Source organism: Hyperolius riggenbachi, chromosome 2 (assembly GCF_040937935.1).
Source record: "Hyperolius riggenbachi isolate aHypRig1 chromosome 2, aHypRig1.pri, whole genome shotgun sequence".
Lineage (NCBI taxonomy): Eukaryota > Metazoa > Chordata > Amphibia > Anura > Hyperoliidae > Hyperolius > Hyperolius riggenbachi.
In genome coordinates this window covers 420,507,192-420,526,849 of record NC_090647.1, presented here as the reverse complement: position 1 = coordinate 420,526,849, position 19,658 = coordinate 420,507,192, and the positions used below count along the sequence as shown (strand labels likewise).

The following is a 19,658-nucleotide window of genomic DNA, read 5'->3' as shown; positions in this document are numbered from 1 at the left end:
CAGCAGACTTAAAATGATCCGACCCAGTGAACCAAGCCACCACACCAACTCACTACTCCTAGGATCACAAGCCGTCAAAAGTCCCGCTGCCAGGCCTGTTCCTTTATAACCCAAACAGATTCCTTTCAATCATTTACCACCAATACTCATTACACGATCAAACAAAACATCACCTGTGAAACCAAAAATGTAATATACCTAATATCATGCCCCTGCAAACTGCAATATGTCGGACGGACCACCCAGACCACCAGAACCAGAATTGGGCAACACAAAAGGAACATCATTAATAATTATGCACTCCACAGTGTTTCCCGGCACTTTGGCACCCATCACCAAAACAACCCACACCTATTCACTATCACTTTGGTTGAATCTCTACCCCCCAACACCACTAACGTTTTTGAGACTTTGCGGCATAGGGAGATGATGTGGATACAGATCCTCAAAACCATAACACCAACAGGGCTAAATGAGGTCTTAGAAAAAGTATTTTGATCCCAAGTGTTGAATTATAGGTAAATAGCTCCATCTATACTCCAAACCTTTTTTATGCTTTTAATGGTCCTCTCTTTTATATCTTTCTTACTCTTGACCCCTTTTATGATCAATGTCAATATTTATATATGTTACTTTTATACGTCTAAGTTTTTTATGTGTGTATGTATGTATGTATGTATATACATGTGTGTATGTGTGTGTGTATGTGTGTGTGTGTGTGTGTGTGTGTGTGTGTGTATATATATATATGTGTATATTTTTATTTATTTATTTTATATCATCATTACCCACATTTTTATAATAACATTGTGTTAGCATTTTTATCATTGGCAGCCTCTTATGCTCTATCTCATGTATACTTTTATTATATACTGTTGGCATGTTTATATTGTTTTTAAAAAACACTCATACCGTTATATTTTACCATTTTTACCTTTTATACACCTGAATCCATATGTATACATATGTATACATACCCAGTGACATCTTTATACGAACATCCATGACTAAAAGTTACATGAATTGTCTAGCTGCCACAAAAAATTGCTGAAATGGTGGAGCCGGGTTTTGAACCCGGGTCGCCTGTGTCAGAGGCAGAGCCCTTGACCATTACTCTATCCAGCCATTGCTGATTATCCCACGTCCCAGCCACTGCTGGGAATTTCGTAACTATCCCACTGGAGAGATTCACTTCCTGTGCAAAGTTGTTCACACCTCCTGTTACCAAATACTTCCTGTTACCAAACATTCCTGATTGGACTTCAGTCCTGCCAGTTTAACCTCTCTTCCCATTTAAAGCAAGCCTCTCTTCATACTGACACAGAGGCGCTCAAACTTATTGCTTGACCCACTGAGGTAAGTTATATTATACTTTATGCTTGCAGTTTATTTTAATCCTTTTTGTGTCCATATAAAGCTCTATATGCTATCTGGGAATAGACCGTGGCCTATACCCAGCTCTACCATGTAACTGTTTCACCTTGAGACATACAATATGATTCCTCTAATCTGGGAGCATTAAGCCCTAGCTATTTGATTTCTGACATCTAAGCTTGTTTGCATAGCCCTGTGTTTATGTGGGCGGATTTTTTTTTTTTTTTTTTTTTTTGTAGCAATGCTTTATGTAGCAATTATTTTATGTGTTTTCTACCAATTATCTGCTGCGCCAATTGTTGCAATTCTGTGGGTAGTTATTTTGTGTATATTTTGTTTTTATTCCAGTTGTGCTCCCATTTTTGCCTGAGGAAGCGGGGTCACGCCCGCGAAACGCGTTGCATTTGTGGAGTTGAATAAATTACTTGACAGTTCTATTTTATTGAGACTCAAGTGATTTTTCTTTTTTTGTAAGAGGGAGGTGAGTCCACCTTAACATCCCCCTCTCCTTTTAAGCGGTTTTTAAAACGTTCAGATTGTTACATACTATTTAGTTAAATGTATCTATTGAGAAATGTTACACACTCTTTGGCTGTCCTCCAGCTCCTTCTCAGTCAGAGAGAGTGAGTCACATTCAACACTTAGATACATTTATGTAAACAAAATGTATCTATGTCAGCTTCAGATGCGTCTGCAGAAATCTCCAGGAACTTTAAAGCCCTGTGTAACCCTTCCAATGCTGGTCTAGTAAAAAAAAAATGCTGGTTGCATATAATATACTGTAAATAATGTTTTAGAGCAAAGTTGAAATGCAGGTTTATATTCCGCTTTAAGGGTTGATTGATCATTAGTTTGCATTTTGGGGAACAAGCTCTGTGCACAGATGTGCTGCTTGGCTATAGCTCTGCGGCATGTACTGTTCAATGGAAAGTGGAGTGGTGATGCGCAGGGAATGAGCAAGTGGCATCTTGTGGCACAGAGGACAAAAAAAAACCCAAAAGCTTTTGTCTATTGCCGATTATTCAGACATGGGGAAGCTGTACATGTACTAGATATTCAGAGGAGACAGGCCAGAACAATTGTCCCAGCCAAGTTTTTTCCAGTGTGTCTCCAAGGCCATTGATCACAGTGCAGACAAGGCTATCTACTGCAGCAGTTGCCATATCACTCTCACCTCGGGTTCCCTTTAAAGGAGCAAAATCAATAATGTCCAGCTTCATTACAGATCAACGGCTACTTTAAAAGCTTTCTTTCAATACTTACTGTATTTTAAGAAAAACAATAATAATATATAATAATCCGAACATTTGTATAGCGCTTTTCTCCTTTCGGACTCAAAGCGCTCAAGAGCTGCAGCCACTGGGACGCGCTCAGGAGGCCACCCTGTAGTGTTAGGGAGTCTTGCCTTGAACTCCTTACTGAATAGGTACTTGATCTAGCCAGGATTCGAACCCTGGTCTCCCATGTCAAAGGCAGAGCCCTTAACCAGTACACTATCCAGCCAAAAACAAAAGTTTGCTTTCCTAAAACAGAAAGAATTTGCGATAATTCAGGTTGGAGTGAGCTTGAGATGTCTCCCAGAGCAACACTGCTGAATATATGCAAATTAACCATTGTACCCTTAGAAGCTAAACACACCTCCAGAACCGCTGGAATGCAATGATGTGTCAGCTTGTTAATTTGTACAGAGCCATAATAATCCAACATGCATACAGACTGTTTCGGATTGTTTGATCCTCATCAGTGCATGGTATGGATTAATTTGGCTCTGTGGAGTAGGGCTTGTGAATCCGAGAGGCACAGACTAACCAGCAAGCTCATGGTGACCCAGAACTCATTGGAGTGTGTAAGGGACTTTAAAGTAGAGTTTTCCTGAATCTGTATTTGTTATGAAAATTGCTCTGTTTTTGTCATCAGTAATGTCAGTACTAATAGCAAATTGTTTGTTTATTTTCTAGCTCTCTATCTAATGACTTACCAAGCCCTTGGGACCAAACCAATTTGCAACGGAGCTCCGGGCAATTCAGCTCAATGGGTAGTATGGACAGTATTGACCAAACCTATCAACCTGGAAGACTGTCTTCTGCCAAATCCAATAACAGCATAGATTACTTGGGGAACCAGAATAAGAGAGATTCGGCTTATGGTTCCCTCTCCACTAGTTTCATCACACCGGATCACAGTTTATCTAGAAGCGGTTCTGCCTCTACAGAAAATATATTATACCAAATTGATGAATGGGACAATGCCAAACCAACACATGGCAAAAGTGGACATTTTTTACAAGAGCCCAGGAAAATGGATGACAGGCAGGGATACCAGTCCCCATCAACTTTCTATGAAGGTTGCAGACCACAGCGAACAGATGACAGTGTTGATGCCAGGCATTCTGGACGCTCAAACTCTGGACCAGTATGGCACATTCCTGATAAGAGGAAAACTTCTTCACCTCCTCCACCACCACCTCCACTTCGCAGTGACAGTTACGCTGTTACAAAAAGCCATGAAAAACCTGCACCTACACATTCTGATTTAACAGGCACACAGCACTTTAATATTGCAAATAGGTCTCATCTGAGGCATGACTGTAATCCAGAGTTTCAGGACTATCAACAAAGACTTGTTAAAACACCGGAAAGAAACTTGGGAGATGGGAGGCGAATAAGTAATCCAACTTTTCAGTCAGAAATCAACTTGGATAAAATATCATATCATGAAAAATACCAAAGTACTGCACCACATTCCAGTCGGCTACAGTCTTCTCAGTCAACATGTGATGTTAGGTTTGCACAGCCTTCTTCACATTACCATCACCAGCGACAGTACAGTGACGAAAGCACTTTCTTTCAAAATACAAGAATGCCGAAGGCATCCATTAATGTACAACCACAGCAAGTGGCCTTTTCTTCTGCAAATCATGAGGGAATTGTAGACCCAACACTTGTTTACGGTGCTCATTATGCTAGATTTCCAAGTTTTACTGAAAGTAATGCTGGGGGAAGAGTAAGAGGGGATAATAATACACAGAGTCACGTTACCAGTGCAAATTCTAAACCACCACCTCAAGGAAGCATCTCGCATCCGTACCGAGAGGAGTATGGAAAAATAAGCGTTTCCACTGATGCACGATCCATGCAACAAGACAATACTGCCCTGATGACCAATTACTGTCTACCTCAGCAGAACAACCAGCCTTTACAAGAAAACTGTGATGTATACAGTTCAAAAGTGATAGAGAAAGAAGAAATTCATACAAATAGTAATGAAAGGGTAAAGTCCAGAAGAAGTGTTGACCATCAAATAGAACACTATAGCAATCATAACGCAACACAGCAACATCTTACCAACAAGATGGTGTCAACCAGTAAGTACAGATCCAATTATAAAGATTACTGCTGGAATGAAGAAGAGGGTATCAAGATTACGCCTCAGATTGCTCCAATGCTGCATTCCTTAACTCAGGAAGAAAAACGATTGGTTAGCTCTTCTGACATCAATGAAAACCAAATAGTCTCAGATCCCACAAAACAACCTCGACGAAGTGATCGATTTGCAACAACTCTGAGAAATGAAATACAACAAAGACGAGCTCGTCTTCAAAAAAGCAAAAGTACAGCAACATTGACAGAGTCAAATGAAGGAGACAATTCAGAAACCTGGACTCAAGATTCTATGGAAACTGTGACCTCACCTTCTGATGGTTCCTTTTCTAACACATACAAAAACCATTTAAAAGAGGCCCAGGCAAGAGTTCTAAGAGCAACCTCTTTCAAAAGGCGAGATCTAGAACCTGTCATAGATGAACCACAATTGTCTCCAGAGCAGAGAAACCAAGGACTTAACATTTCAAAGACCATCTTTCAGGATATACCCCCCAGTGCTGCTGATTATGTTCAACCGAAGCAAAATACCACAATGACCAGCTCTCAAAATGTAGCTCGCATTGGTGGCAGAAAAAGGTTTTCAACGCAACAAAAGCTTAAGTCCTATTCAGAGCCAGAAAAGATGAATGAAATTGGAATTTATGATGATGATGATGATGATAAACATTTTAACCCACCTAATGCACCACAAGAAGCAGTTGGTTCCTTTGCAGATAGACGGAAATTTTTTGAGGAATCAAGTAAGGCACAAGTAATGTCTACGCCAAAGGTGACATCTCCCACTTCTATGGAAGAAAGCCAAGACACACAGAATGTGAAACATTATGAAAACATTCCAAGGGAATCATGGCAGGACAAGAGGTCTCGAGCTGCTTCTCTGGGAGCTGATGGCTTAATTGATAGGGATAATAATCCTAACGATTTCCATCATGGCCACAGCTATAGAATCTCTGATAGCGTCCCAGCACTACAGGCTCTAAGGTTAGGTACTTTTGCAGAATATGAAGCATCATGGAAAGAACAGAAAAAACCTCTAGAACGGAAGAATTCTGGTCGATGTCATTCTGCTGACAATATTCTTGATACCGGACTTGATCAAAATGAAAGATCACAGTATATCCATGAGAGATCCAGGTCATCTCCTACAACAGATTTTTATGCAGAGGTAAGCTTTACATTTTCATCTTATTCCCTACTGCTATCCTGCTTTGCACACTCTTATGTCAAAACCTTGGTTACTTTTGGATTATGGATAATCCTTCATTGTACTATAGTTTCCATTTATCCGTACAAAAGCCAACACACCTGACATTTGGAGAACTTATACAACATGAAAGTAGATGACTTCATATGGTGGGATGCAGAAAGTGCAGACTGTAATGTATTGTAGTTGCCTTCAACCAAGAATATGTAGATATCTTGAATTGAAACATACATTTTTTTCAATATGTATTCTGCCATATGTTTCCAATACAGATGTGCAAAAAAATGAAAATGATTTACATCTTTGGTACATTGTAGGGACTGTGAAAAAAAAAGTTTAACTTAGCTTTTCAGTGAACAAAAGTTACAATGCTTGTTTTCTGCGTTGTACATCACTTCTCTGGAGCACTAAGCCACTGAAATAGTAAAATTCCCACCAAAATGACCCCATTCTGTAAACTAGACCCCCTGAGGTATCCATCAATGGAGGCATTGATAATTTTGACTGCACAGATTATTGGTAGATATTGGAATAGATATTGTATAGATATGGAATGTATAACAATAAAAATAAACATTCATTTTTTTATTCAGACATGTCATTTTGGCGGGAATTTGACAGTCTCTTTACCTCAGACTTCATTGAAAGCGGCCTATGCTGGAAAATGCAAGCATGTGATTTATGCTCTTTGAAGGTTCAATTATTGACAAATTTTTCGAAACCCTGCTTTTTCATAAAGCAATGTTTAGCCACACATATATATGGTATCGTTTTATTCAGAAGGGATTACTGAATCATTTGTGGGGTAAATTTCTACAATACTTCAAAGCATGTCTGTGAAAAAAACAGAAAAACTGACATGTCTGAATAAAAAAATGCATTTTCTTTTTATTGTTATACATTCCATCAATATCCACCAATAATCTGTGCAGTCAAAATTATCAATGCCCCCATCGATGGATACCTCATGGGGTCTAGTTTACAGAATGGGGTCATTTTGGCGGAAATGTGACAGTTTCATTACCTCAGACTTCATTGCGGCTCATATAACTTTACCCAGTCTCTGCAGAGAGCAAACTTTATGTGCCACACCAGTTTATACAGCATTTCAGATGGAGGTCTTCTAATCCTGGTTTTACCTGATATATATTTGTGTGCCTCTGAGGAAGCGGCTCTTGGCCGTGAAACACGTCAGGCAAATTTTGGATCCTTGTGTGACCTTTCTACATTTCTCGACTGTAATCGAGGAGAATTTGTATTGATGAAGAATAAAGACTGATGCTGTTCCTATGAAACCCCTAAAGTCTTTAGACTGTTTTGTATCTACTGGCTAGAGCTGCTAGGTGTTTTTGTGGAGCCTAGTAGGAGATAATGTATAAAAAAAATTTTTTTCATCTTACACTATTTGTGTACCATAAATTTTAATGACAATCCAAGCTAACATTTTAGGGAGGTATGGTACACTCTAAAACAGTCTTTCAAACAAAGTCCTGTTTTTTCGGGACAGTCGGGGCAATGGAATCGTGTATCCGTTTTTTTGTTTTTTTTTGTGCAGACTCTGCACTTTTTCTGGTGGTATTTTTTTTTTCCATCTCTGGTATTATATCTGGTAAATTATTTCCAGAAAGTCTCGCAACTGAAATAAATCTTCTGCCAGGGTTAGGTTCAGATTTGGAAATGAGAGAGGCAACAATTTCCCCCTGGAATTCTAAATAGCTGCCAGTGTTTTGTGACATTTTGTATAAAATATAGCTGTTGTAAATGCCCAATTTCAGCAAGTATAAGGCTACTTTTTATACCAATATCTAGTTTTGCATGCGGCCAGGTACGGCTTCATCACTGCATCATTGTGGTCTACACCGCCCATGTATTGGTTGTATTCATGCACACATTTAGGTTTCTCAGCTCCACCAATCCTTGGTGTTATGCTTTCAGGAGTATATAATGTGGAAAGCATGTATACGACCCTTTTTCCCCTGTACTTCAAAGCTAGCATCTCTTCACTGCGGCGACCCTCAGATTGACCAAGTTTGAGGCGCTTGGTGACAAGGCTCGGAGGGAAGCCTTTCCGATTGGTTCTGATGGTACTGTAGACAAGCGTGTTCTCTCTTGCTAAATGCTTGAACAGTGGGATGCTGGTGTAATAGTGGTCAAGGTACAGGTTGTATCCTTTGTTCAGGAAAGGGTAAATCAGATCCCATACAACTTTGCCATTTGTGCCCATATAAGGTGGGCACCCAGGTGGATCCAGCTGGCTGTCTTTTCTCTCGTATATTCTGAAAGTGCATGTAAAGCCGGTGCTGCTTTCACAAAGCTTCAGTGTTCTCCCCAGAAGTGTTTTCCAGCCGGGTGGCATGAACAAGTAGCCGGGTGGTGTAAAATGGGCGTGGCCATGACATCGGCATAGCCAACTGTATTGTAACAGTGTAACTTAAAAGGGCCCTGATCTTTTTCCCAAAACGCAGCTAGGCAAATTGTCCATAAAGGTAATTACACAATGTTTTCCCCAAAAAGCACCTATATAATAAGGCAGCATTTCCATTACACCAGATGTCCAATGTAGAAACCATGACTCAAAATTTCCAATGCATAAACCATTACTCAAAATGTCAAATGCAGAAACGATTACCCCAATGTCAAATGTAGGTCAGACTGGTAGAGTGGGTAGGTAGGTCAGGCTGGTGGCTAGTGAGGTGGACTAGTGTGTTAGGTAGGTAAGGCTGCTGTCTAGCGGAGTAGATGGGTACATAAGGCTGCTGGCTAGTGGTGAGGGTAAGGTAGGACAGGCTGGTGGCTCGTGGGGTGGGTTCGTAAGTAGGTCGGGCTGGTGGCTAGTGGGGTGGATGGGTGGCAAAGTAGATCAGGCTGGTGGCTAGTGGGGTGGGTGGGTAAGTAGGTCAGGCTAGTGGGGTGGGTGGGTAAGTAGGTCAGATTGGTGGCTAGTGGGGTGGGTGGGTAAGTAGGTCAGTCTGGTGGCTAGTGGGGGGGGGGGGTGAGTGAGTAGGTCAGACTGGTGGCTAGTGGGTTGGTGGGCAAGTAGGTCATGCTGGTGGCTAGTGGGGTAAGTAGGTCAGCCTGGTGGCTAGTGTGAGTGTGATGGGGAGGGTAAGGGGTACGTAGGTCAGGCTGGTGGCTAGTGGGGTGGGTGAGTAGGTCAGGCTGGTGGCTTGTGGGGTAAGGTCAGGCTGGTGGCTAGTGTTAGTGGGGGGAGGGGGGGGTAAGTAGGTCAGGCTGGTGGCTAGTGGGGTGGGTGGGTGAGTAGGCCAGGCTGGTGGCTAGTGAGGTGGGTGGGTGGGCAAGTAGGTCAGGCTGGTGGCTAGTGGGGTAAGTAGGTCAGGCTGGTGGCTAGTGTGTGTGTGTGGAGGGGGGGGGGGGGTAAGTAGGTCAGGCTAGTGGCTACTTGGGTGGGTGGGTGGGTGGGTAAATAGGTCAGGCTGGTGGCTAGTGTGGGGGGGGTATAAGTGGGTGGGTGGGTAGGTAGGTCCCCCCTCACTCTCAGATAGCAGGGCAGCAGGTCGCTCCTTACATAGTATGGTGTGTAATTCGATCCACGGCTGCTTACTGAAGGTGTCTCCCAGCTGCAGCACTCACTCCATGCTTTCAGACAGGGCGCAGGCCGGGGCACTCATCCCTGCTGTTTGCCAGGATTCCATCATCCGCCTCAGCCAGCCAGCGGTGCGCGTGCCAACCACTGCGGGGCGGGTCCATGTCGTGGCAGCCTCCTATTGGCCGGTGGGCAGGCCAGAAAGCACGTTAATTGGGGGAGGAAGCCGACTCATACCGCCCAGTTCACCTATCACTGCTACAGACTGGGAGAGCGCCTTACTCCACTGTGAGGGAACTTCTTCTTGAAAAGTGTCCCCTGCACGGCCGCCATTTTCTCGAGGATCGCCGCTGAGGATGAGAAAATACTTTGAATAATGGTGCCGGACGGGTTTCAAAACAGGCGGGCGGGGTTTCAAAACAGCCGGGCGGCCTGCCCACTCAGCTTATAAATCTTTGCACGCTTGGAGGGAATGTACTGCTTTATCCTAAGTCGAACAGTGAAGTGTACAAGGGACTCGTCAACACTTATATCTTTTTGTGGCACGTACACCTCTGAAAATGGTTGCGATAAATAATGAATTAGGGGCCGAATTTTATATAGAGGATCAAAGTTTGGATTTCCTCTGGGCGGGCACTGGGAATTTTCACTGAAACGGAGCACTGTTCAAGGGATAATTCAGAAATGGAAGGAGTATGGCACAACTGTAAACCTACCAAGACAAGGCCGTCCACCTAAACTCACAGGCCGAACAAGAAGCGCGCTGATCAGAAATGCAGTCAAGAGGCCCATGGTGACTCTGGACGAGCTGCAGAGATCTACAGCTCAGGTGGGGGAATCTGTCCATAGGACAACTATTAGTCATGCACTGCACAAAGTTGGCCTTTATGGAAGAGTGGCAAGAAGAAAGCCATTGTTAACAGAAAAGCATAAGAAGTCCCGTTTGCAGTTTGCCACAAGGCATGTGGGGGCACAGCAAACACGTGGAAGAAGGTGCTCTGGTCAGATGAGACCAAAATGGAACTTTTTGGCCAAAATGCAAAACGCTATGTGTGGCGGAAAACTAACACTGCACATCACTCAGAATGCACCATCTCCACTGTCAAATATGGTGGTGGCAGCATCATGCTCTGGGGGTGCTTCTCTTCAGCAGGGACAGGGAAGCTGGTCAGAGTTGATGGGAAGATTGATGGAGCCAAATACAGGGCAATCTTGGAAGAAAACCTCTTGGAGTCTGCAAAAGACTTGAGACTGGGGCGGAGGTTCACCTTCCAGCAGGACAATGACCGTAAATATAAAGCCAGGGCAACAATGGAATGGTTTAAAACAAAACATATTCATGTGTTAGAATGGCCCAGTCAAAGTCCAGATCTAAATCCAATTGAGAATCTTTGGCAATATCTGAAAACTGCTGTTCACAAACTCTAACTCAGTCCTTCTAATCTGACTGAGCTGGAGCTGTTTTGCAAAGTAGAATGGGCAAAGATTTCAGTCTCTAGATGTGCAAAGCTGGTAGAGACATACCCTAAAAGACTGGCCGCTGTAATTGCAGCAAAAGGTGGTTCTACAAAGTGTTAACTCAGGGGGCCGAATAATTACGCACACCCCACTTTGCAGGTTTTGAATTGTAAAAAATGTTTGGAATCATGTATGATTTTCATTCCACTTCTCACGTGTACACCACTTTGTATTGGTCTTTCACTTGGAATTCCAATAAAATTGATTCATGTTTGTGGCAGTAATGTGACAAAATGTGGAAAACTTCAAGGGGGCCGAATATATATATATATATATATATATATATATATATATATATATATATATATATATATATATATATATATATATATATATATATTAATATATAAATATATATATATATATAAATATATATAAATATATATATATTAATATATAAATATATATATATATATATATATATATATATATATATATATATATTAATATATATATATATATATATATATATTAAAATATATATATATATATATATATATATATATATATATATATATATATATATATATATATATATATACCGTATATATATATACCGTATATATATATATTATATATTCTGGACACTATACAGGACGCTGTATTCCCTAACAGCCTGTATATGTACAGACAATATCAGCACACTCCCTCCCCTAACTATACATTCACAGTACCAATATGAACTGATAATGTACACAGACCCTACACTGACACTATATACCTAACCGTATAAACCCTGAACCCATATACCACCATACACACGAACAATGTACAGCCCTATATACCCAGCACTATATACTAAAGCTTATATGCCCTACACTATATACTAAAGCCTATATGTACTACATTACATACTAAACCCTATACACCCTACACTATATACTAAAGTCTGTATACCCTACTCTATATACTAAACCCTGTATATCCTACACTATATGCCAAACCCTATATACCCTACTCTATACACTACACTAAATACAAGCCCTATCTAACTGCACTAAATCTGTAACAATCAATTACAAATATATATATCTCGCTATAGCTATATACATACAAGCGTACATTTAAAAAAATCACGGTCAAATTTAGGCGCGATTTATCGGGAAAAGAAAAATACCGTAATTTAGAAATATCGATAATTTAACGATATTTGTAATGTAAAATCGATATTTCTGATTATTATTATTATTACAGGTATAAAACAGATGTGAGATGAAAATGAAAATATAATAACGTTAAATATCGTAATGTAATTCAACAACACAGCTTAACCCAACCCTACTCTCACACAGAACACTCCCTTGGTGGTGACTAACCCTAACCACCCCCCTGGTGGTGCCTAACCCTAACCCCCCATGGTGGCTAACTCTAAATGTACCTAACCCTACACTGACACAGAACCCTCCCTGTACCTATCCCTAACCCCTAGACCCCCCTAGTGGTGCCTAACCCTAACCACCCCCCTGGTGGTGCCTAACCTTAAAACTCCCCTGGTGGTGCCTAACCCTAACCACTCCCTGGTGGTGCCTAACCCTAACCACCCCCCTGCTGTTGCCTAACCCTAACCACCCCCTGGTGGTGCCTAACCCTAACCACCTCCTGGTGGTGCCTAACCCTAACCACCTCCTGGTGGTGCCTAACCCTAACCACCTCCCCTGGTGGTGCCTAACCCTAACAACTCCCCTGGTGGTGCCTAACCCTAACCACCCCCCTGATGGTGCCGAACCCTAAAACTCACCTGGTGGTGCCTAAACCTAAATGGTGGTGTCTAACCCTAAATTATCGTAAATACTTCATATATTATCGTAAATAGAAATGTCAAATATCGTTATTATATCTGTACAATGAATGTTATATTTTCGTAATTACAAAATGATATGTATTTGGACATAATTTGCTTACATTCCATCATTAAAAATGTTCATTTACCGTTATTACACAAAAAGTCTTTTTAAGTTATCGTTATGACTGACATAGATTTTCTTTATTTAGCGTTATGATATTCGTTCTGATATATTATCATAAACTTTAAAGAGACACTGAAGCGAGAATAAATCTCGCTTCAGTGCTTATATACTTGTGCCCCTGCTAAAATGCCGCAATCCCGCGGTTAAACGGGGGTCCCTTCACCCCCAAACACCCCGCAAAATCAACGACCAAATTGGTCGTAGATTTTGCTGCTGCTGGAGGCAGGGCTAACGGCTGCAGCCCTACCTCACAGCCGCCTCTCCCCTGTCCCTCTCAGTGAAAGAAGACTGAGAGGGGCGGGGGAGAGGCGGAGATACGCGCTGACAGACGCGCGTGGGGCAGGGCTGCGGCGGTTAGCCCTGCCCCAATGCGGAAGCGCTCCCCCGCTGCACGGAGGGGATTTTGAAGGTAAGGGACCCCCGTTTAGCCGCGCGATAGCGGCGTTTTAGCAGGGGCACACATGCCCCTGCTAACTATGAGCTCTGAAGCGAGATTTATTCTCGCTTCAGAGTCTCTTTAAATTACCGATATTACCGATTCCACAACAAAATTAGGAATATTACCGAGTTTACTTTATCGATTTACGTAAAATATCGATTTTAGGCACTTGCGCCCAAACATATGCAAAATTGAGTGTAAATTTACAACAACGATAATTAACATTAGAACTATAGCCGCGCCCAAATCTATTAGCGCTATTTTTAGCTGATCCAACATACAATATGTGGGTGGCTGGGAGGGGATCAAGGGGTCACTGGGGGAGATCGGGGTAAAAATGTTTTTTTTTTTACTAAAATCACACAGCCTGTCATGGCTGCAACAGTGTGAGTCTCTCCCTGTCAGAACATTCACACAATGACTGAGAAGGAGGCGGAACAGCAACTATGTTGCCGTTCGGGAGGGTGATAGCTGTGATTGGCTCACAGCGATCACATGGTATGGAGCAAGTCAGGAATGGCTCCTGGTGCTACCCGGAAGCCTTAGCTGTCATAAGACAGCTGAAGGCTCCTGTAATTATGCGTCGGGCGCCGGTGATTGAAATCTACGCACTGCCAGCCAGGTAACCACCAAAACAGGGCGTAGATTTCAATCACCTTGGTCTTAAAGTGGTTAAGCTTGTCAATAAAATGCCTTTCAAGCCAACAGAAAGCAAGAAAATATGCATAATAATTTTGATAGTACCCTTTTTACCTACTTTTTGGTACATTTTTAGTTGTAAAGTCCTGGAAAGGTATTTTAAATCAAAGATGAAAAATTATCTCCTAGGAGAAATCTTAGGTGAAAAGGTGAATTGCATATGGTCCCAGATGTCAGCTGTATACACTAAATGAAAATACTATGCTGTGATCGTCTAGTAGCTTTACCCAGTCAGACCAGGGATTTCCCGTTTAGTTCCTACTATAAGTTACACTGTGGTTGGAGACTTCCAATTTCACCTGGAGGTGTACGTATGTACACCTCGCCGGTAAGTTGGGCGCAGAGCGAGAGGAATGACAGCTCTCTCTGCTGCTGCAAAACTCCCCGGCAGTGTTAGAAAAAAACTATTCGAATTGTCGCAACTTGTGGGAGATGTAATTTGGGGTCCGGCAACCCTAGTGTTTCATTTACTGCTGCAATATACACTCACCTAAAGGATTATTAGGAACACCTGTTCAATTTCTCATTAATGCAGTTATCTAATCAACCAATCACATGGCAGTTGCTTTAATGCATTTAGCGATGTGGTCCTGGTCAAGGTAATCTCCTGAACTCCAAACTGAATGTCAGAATGGGAAAGAAAGGTGATTTAAGCTATTTTGAGCGTAGCATGGTTGTTGGTGCCAGACAGGCTGGTCTGAGTATTTCACAATCTGCTCAGTTACTGGGATTTTCACGCACAATCATTTCTAGGGTTTACAAAGAATGGTGTGAAAAGGGAAAAACATCCAGTATGCGGCAGCCCTGTGGGCGAAAATGCCTTGTTGATGCTAGAGATCAGAGGAGAATGGGCCGACTGATTCAAGCTGATAGAAGAGCAACGTTGACTGAAATAACCACTTGTTACAACCGAGGTATGCAGCAAAGCATTTCTGAAGCCACAACACGCACAACCTTGAGGCGGAGGGCTACAACAGCAGAAGACCCCACTGGGTACCACTCATTTCCACTACAAATATGAAAAAGAGGCTACAATTTACACGAGCTCACCAAAATTGGACAGTTGAAGACTTGAAAAATGTTGCCTGGTCTGATGAGTCTCGATAGAGTCAGAATTTGGTGTAAACAGAATGAGAACATGGATATATCATGCCTTGTTACCACTGTGCAGGCTGGTGGTGGTGTAATGGTGTGGGGAATGTCTTTTCTTGGCACACTTAGTGCCAATTGGGCATTGTCTAAATGCCACGGGCTACCTGAGCATTGTTTCTGACCATGTCCATCCCTTCATGACCACCATGTACCCATCCTCTGATGGCTACTTCCAGCAGGATAATGCAACATTGCACAAAGCTCGAATCATTTCAAATTGGTTTCTTGAACATGACAATAAGTTCACTGTGTGTAATGGCCCCCACAGTCACCAGATCTCAACCCAATAGAGCATCTTTGGGATGTGATGGAACGGGAGCTTCGTGCCTTGGATGTTCATCCCACAAATCTCCATCAACTGCAAGATGCTATCCTATCAATATTTGCCAACATTTCTAAAGAATGCTTTCAGCACCTTTTTGAATCAATGCCATGTAGAATTAAGGCAGTTCTGAAGGCAAAAGGGGGGTCAAACACCGTATTAGTATGGAGTTCCTAATGATCCTTTAGGTGAGTGTTCAAGTATTGCAGCAAGTTAATGCTGGAAATGCACAATGAGTTTTTTATGCTGGGCATACACGGGTTGATCCGGCGGCCGATCAGCCGCCGGATCAACTCCCGTCGCGTCCGCGCGGATCGAGTCCCGCTCGTCCCCGCCGGCGCTCCTTATCATCTGCTATTGTCCGCTGGCGGGGATCGAGTGGGGAATCTATCCGGCAGGTCATCGGACCTGTCGGATATTATCAATCGAGCCTTCAGCGGCTCGATTGATAAGGATACAAACTTGCCCTGTATGCCCAGCATAAGGCAGATAGATGGCTGGATAGATAATTTCCGACAGGTCTGATCTGATTTCGATTGTTTTTCTGATCGATTATCTGATCACTTCTATAGAAATCGATCAGATCAAACCTGCCGGAAATTATCTATTGAGCCATCTAGCTGCCGAAAAAGCTCATTGTTTATTCCTAGCATAAGCATGGTATGTAATTTTAAGTCTTTTGTAGTTAGTCCTCAGTGCTGTGTGGCTAGGTGTCTGAGATTAGCATTTAGCCCACAACTTTGTGTGTGCTACAGCAACTGGCAACTCCTTACCCACAGCTACACACCCTTATTGTGCACTGGGTCCCAAGAAGACACACCCCAGCCACAAAAACAGAGCCTTGAAAGTAAACATTGAGAACGAAACATTAATATTTTTCTTTTCTCTCTTCATGGCTTGGAAATGATGACATTGTGTGTAAAATTCTAAACAGCATAAAATATATTTCCTCACAGAAATAATAAATGTAGATATTACAGTAAACATAATAATCCTTAAAGAGAAACCATGACCAAGACTTGAACTTCATCCCAATCAGTAGCTGATACCCCCTTTTACATGAGAAATCTTTTGCTTTTTCACAAACAGATCATCAGGGGGCTCTGTATGCCTGATATTGTGGTGAAACCTCTCCCACAAGAAACTCTGAGGACCATGGTCCTGGCAGTTTTCTGTCTCGTCTGTGAACCTCGTTGCATTGTGGGAAATAGCTGTTTACAGCTGTTTCCAGCTGCCAGAAAAGCAAGCCGCAGCTAAATCACCTGCCAGCGGTAAAAATGTCACCATGTGATAAATGTCAGAATGTAAATCAGGGATTTAAAAGATTTTGCACTAGGCAAACACTGACTAAATCATTTATACATAATTATTGTACAAATGAAGCACTTTATTACATTATTTTTACTGGAGTTCCTCTTTAACAAGACAGTTAAGATAATAATTGCCCAGCTGCACACTGTGCTATGTCATCCAGCATTGACAGAAGATGTTTTTTGCAAGTGTAGTACGAATTGCACTTTTCTATGGCATTGCTTTACTTGGTCTGGAATGAAGTAAAGACTAATTCTTCAATATCTAACATTTTCATGAATGTTTTGCTCTGGAGTGCTTTGCAGTTAGTGCTGCTGCACACATTTCTGTGCACTGCACCATTCTATTGTAACATAGTTATTTGGGTTGAAAAAAGACACTTACGTCCATCGAGTTCAACTAGAAAACAAAGTACAACACCAGCCTGCTCCCTCACATATCCCTGTTGATCCAGAGGAAGGCGAAAAACCCTTACAAGGCATGGCCCAATTAGCCTCAAAAGGGAAAAAATTCCTTCCCGACTCCAGAAGGCAATCAGATAAAATCCCTGGATCAACATCACTGGGCATTACCTAGTAATTATAGCCATGCATGTCTTTCAACGCAAGGAAAGCATCTAATGCTGGGGATACACGGTACGTTTCTGTACCGTGTATCGAGCAGCTGATCCGGCCAGCTGATAATATTCAGCAGGTCCGATCTCGCTGCTCGACCCCTGCCCGATCTCCGCCGGCAGACAATGGCAGGGAATCAAGCAGCTGATAAGGAGCGCCGGCGGGGACGAGCGGTAATCGATCCGCGCGCGGGGATGCGGCGGGAGTCGATCTGGTGGCTAATCGGCCGCCGGATCGACCCGTGTATTCCCAGCATAAGCCCCCTTTAAATGCAGATATAGAATTTGCCATAACTACTTCCTGTGGCAATGCATTCCACATCTTAACCTCCCTAGCGGTAACCCCGTGCTGAGCTGGGGGTAGGAAATTCTAGCTGATGGTGGTAATCCCGAGCTCAACACGGGGCATGGAAATACCTGCTGTGGCTGACGTTTTGGTGTCCCGCGCGCGATCTGAGCTGCGCAACGAGACTCCGGCATCTCTTCCCTGCTCTCCCCGCGTGTCATTATCTATCTTCGGCCGCCGGAATCCCCAGCTCTTTTTCCGGGGACCCGGCGGCCAATCAGGTCAGCGGCGTTGCGGCGTTCTGACGTCGGCGTGATGTAGGAGGGGGGTGGTATGGGAATTTTGAATACTGCAGCCTGATTGGCTGAACTGATGAATGATTGGATTCAAATGCATTTTGTATCCAAGTGTAGTGTAGCCATTTGGTTCCTGCTACTTCTGAAGCAAGTGATCTGCCTTTTTTTTCTGGAGTATCTGTGTACCGATTTTTGCTTGGATTTTGACTATTCTCTTTGCCTGCTGCCTGTACCAACCTCTGCCTGGATTTGATTACTCTCTGCCTGTGACCTGCTATGACATCAGCCTTAAGCCATCTCACACCAGAAGCGCTGATGGAGTTCGAGGACAGTGATAGTGATCTGCAGTCACTGGCGGACTCGACTGACAGTGACTCACCTGGTAACCTGTCATCTGACTCGGGTAGCGAGAGTGATGGTGACTCAATCACCACCGACACCGAGGTAAGTGCTGCATGGGTTTGGTGCCCGACTGACACTACTCAGGCCCCGCCACCGCCCCCACGTTTCCCTTTTACTGGGGAACCCGGGCTGAAGATGGAGTGCGAGCACACCCCCTTGGCCTACTTCCAGCTCTTTTTCAATGAGGCGGTCATTGAGAAGATCGTGGTGGAGACAAACCGCTACGCCACACAAGAACTGGCTGCTCCGCGAGGGCTGTTTTCAAGGAGCAGGGCGTGGGAGCCGATCACCAAGGAGGACTTGTGGCTCTTCCTCGGACTAATTATTCTGCAGGGGGTGGTGGGGAAGCACCTGCAGAAGTGGTATTGGTCTACAAACAAGATCATAACTACTCCATTCTTTGGCACGGTAATGTCTGAATACCGTTTTGGACTGATAATGAAATATCTTCACTTTTCAGACAACACCACTTTTGACGAGTCCACCCACCCTGCGCCAAAGCTGAAGAAAATTTGGGAGGTATATCAGCTGGTGGTGGAAAACTTCAGGAACACCTATGTACCTGGCAGGGACATTAGCGTGGATGAAAGCCTAATGGCCTACAAGGGGAGACTGTCCTGGATACAGTATATTGCATCGAAGAGGGCCCATTTTGGTGTGAAATCGTATTTGCTATGCGAGGCAGCAACAGGGTATATATGGAATGCCATTCTGTATACCGGGAAAGGGACACAATTCAACCCTGCTTTCAAGGACTATGGACTGGCGACGTCATCAGTGCTGTCATCCTGGATTATAACCACACAATGGGTGGGGTGGACAGAGCCGACCAGGCAATGACGTTCTACCCCGCAGTACGCAAACAGAAAAAATACTATAAAAATATATTTAAACATCTGCTTGAACAGTCTCTTTGGAATGCGTGCATTCTGTACAAAATGCACAGTGACAGGCCAGCAACGCATGCAGACTTTATATGGAAAACTTGCGAATGCATCTGTATGAAGTATCAGGCCTCATCATCAGATACCAGAGTTGGGCGTCGTGCATCATAAGTAGTCAATCCTGAGCGCCTAACTGGCTGTCACTTTATGGACTACATACCGGCAACTCCAAAAAAAAATGCGGCAACCAGGATGTGTGTGGTT

General features: G+C 43.1%; 1 protein-coding gene across 4 annotated transcripts in view; it reads left to right on the top strand.

Moving 5' to 3' along the window:
* SHROOM2 (shroom family member 2) overlaps positions 1 to 19,658 on the top strand; it is a 289,384-nt gene that overhangs the window by 194,138 nt on the left and 75,588 nt on the right. For all 4 annotated transcript variants that reach the window (XM_068269899.1, XM_068269898.1, XM_068269900.1 and 1 more), the window contains one exon: positions 3,333 to 5,922. In XM_068269899.1, coding sequence (XP_068126000.1) covers positions 3,333 to 5,922 — 2,590 coding nt within the window. The remainder of the gene's footprint in view (positions 1 to 3,332; positions 5,923 to 19,658) is intronic.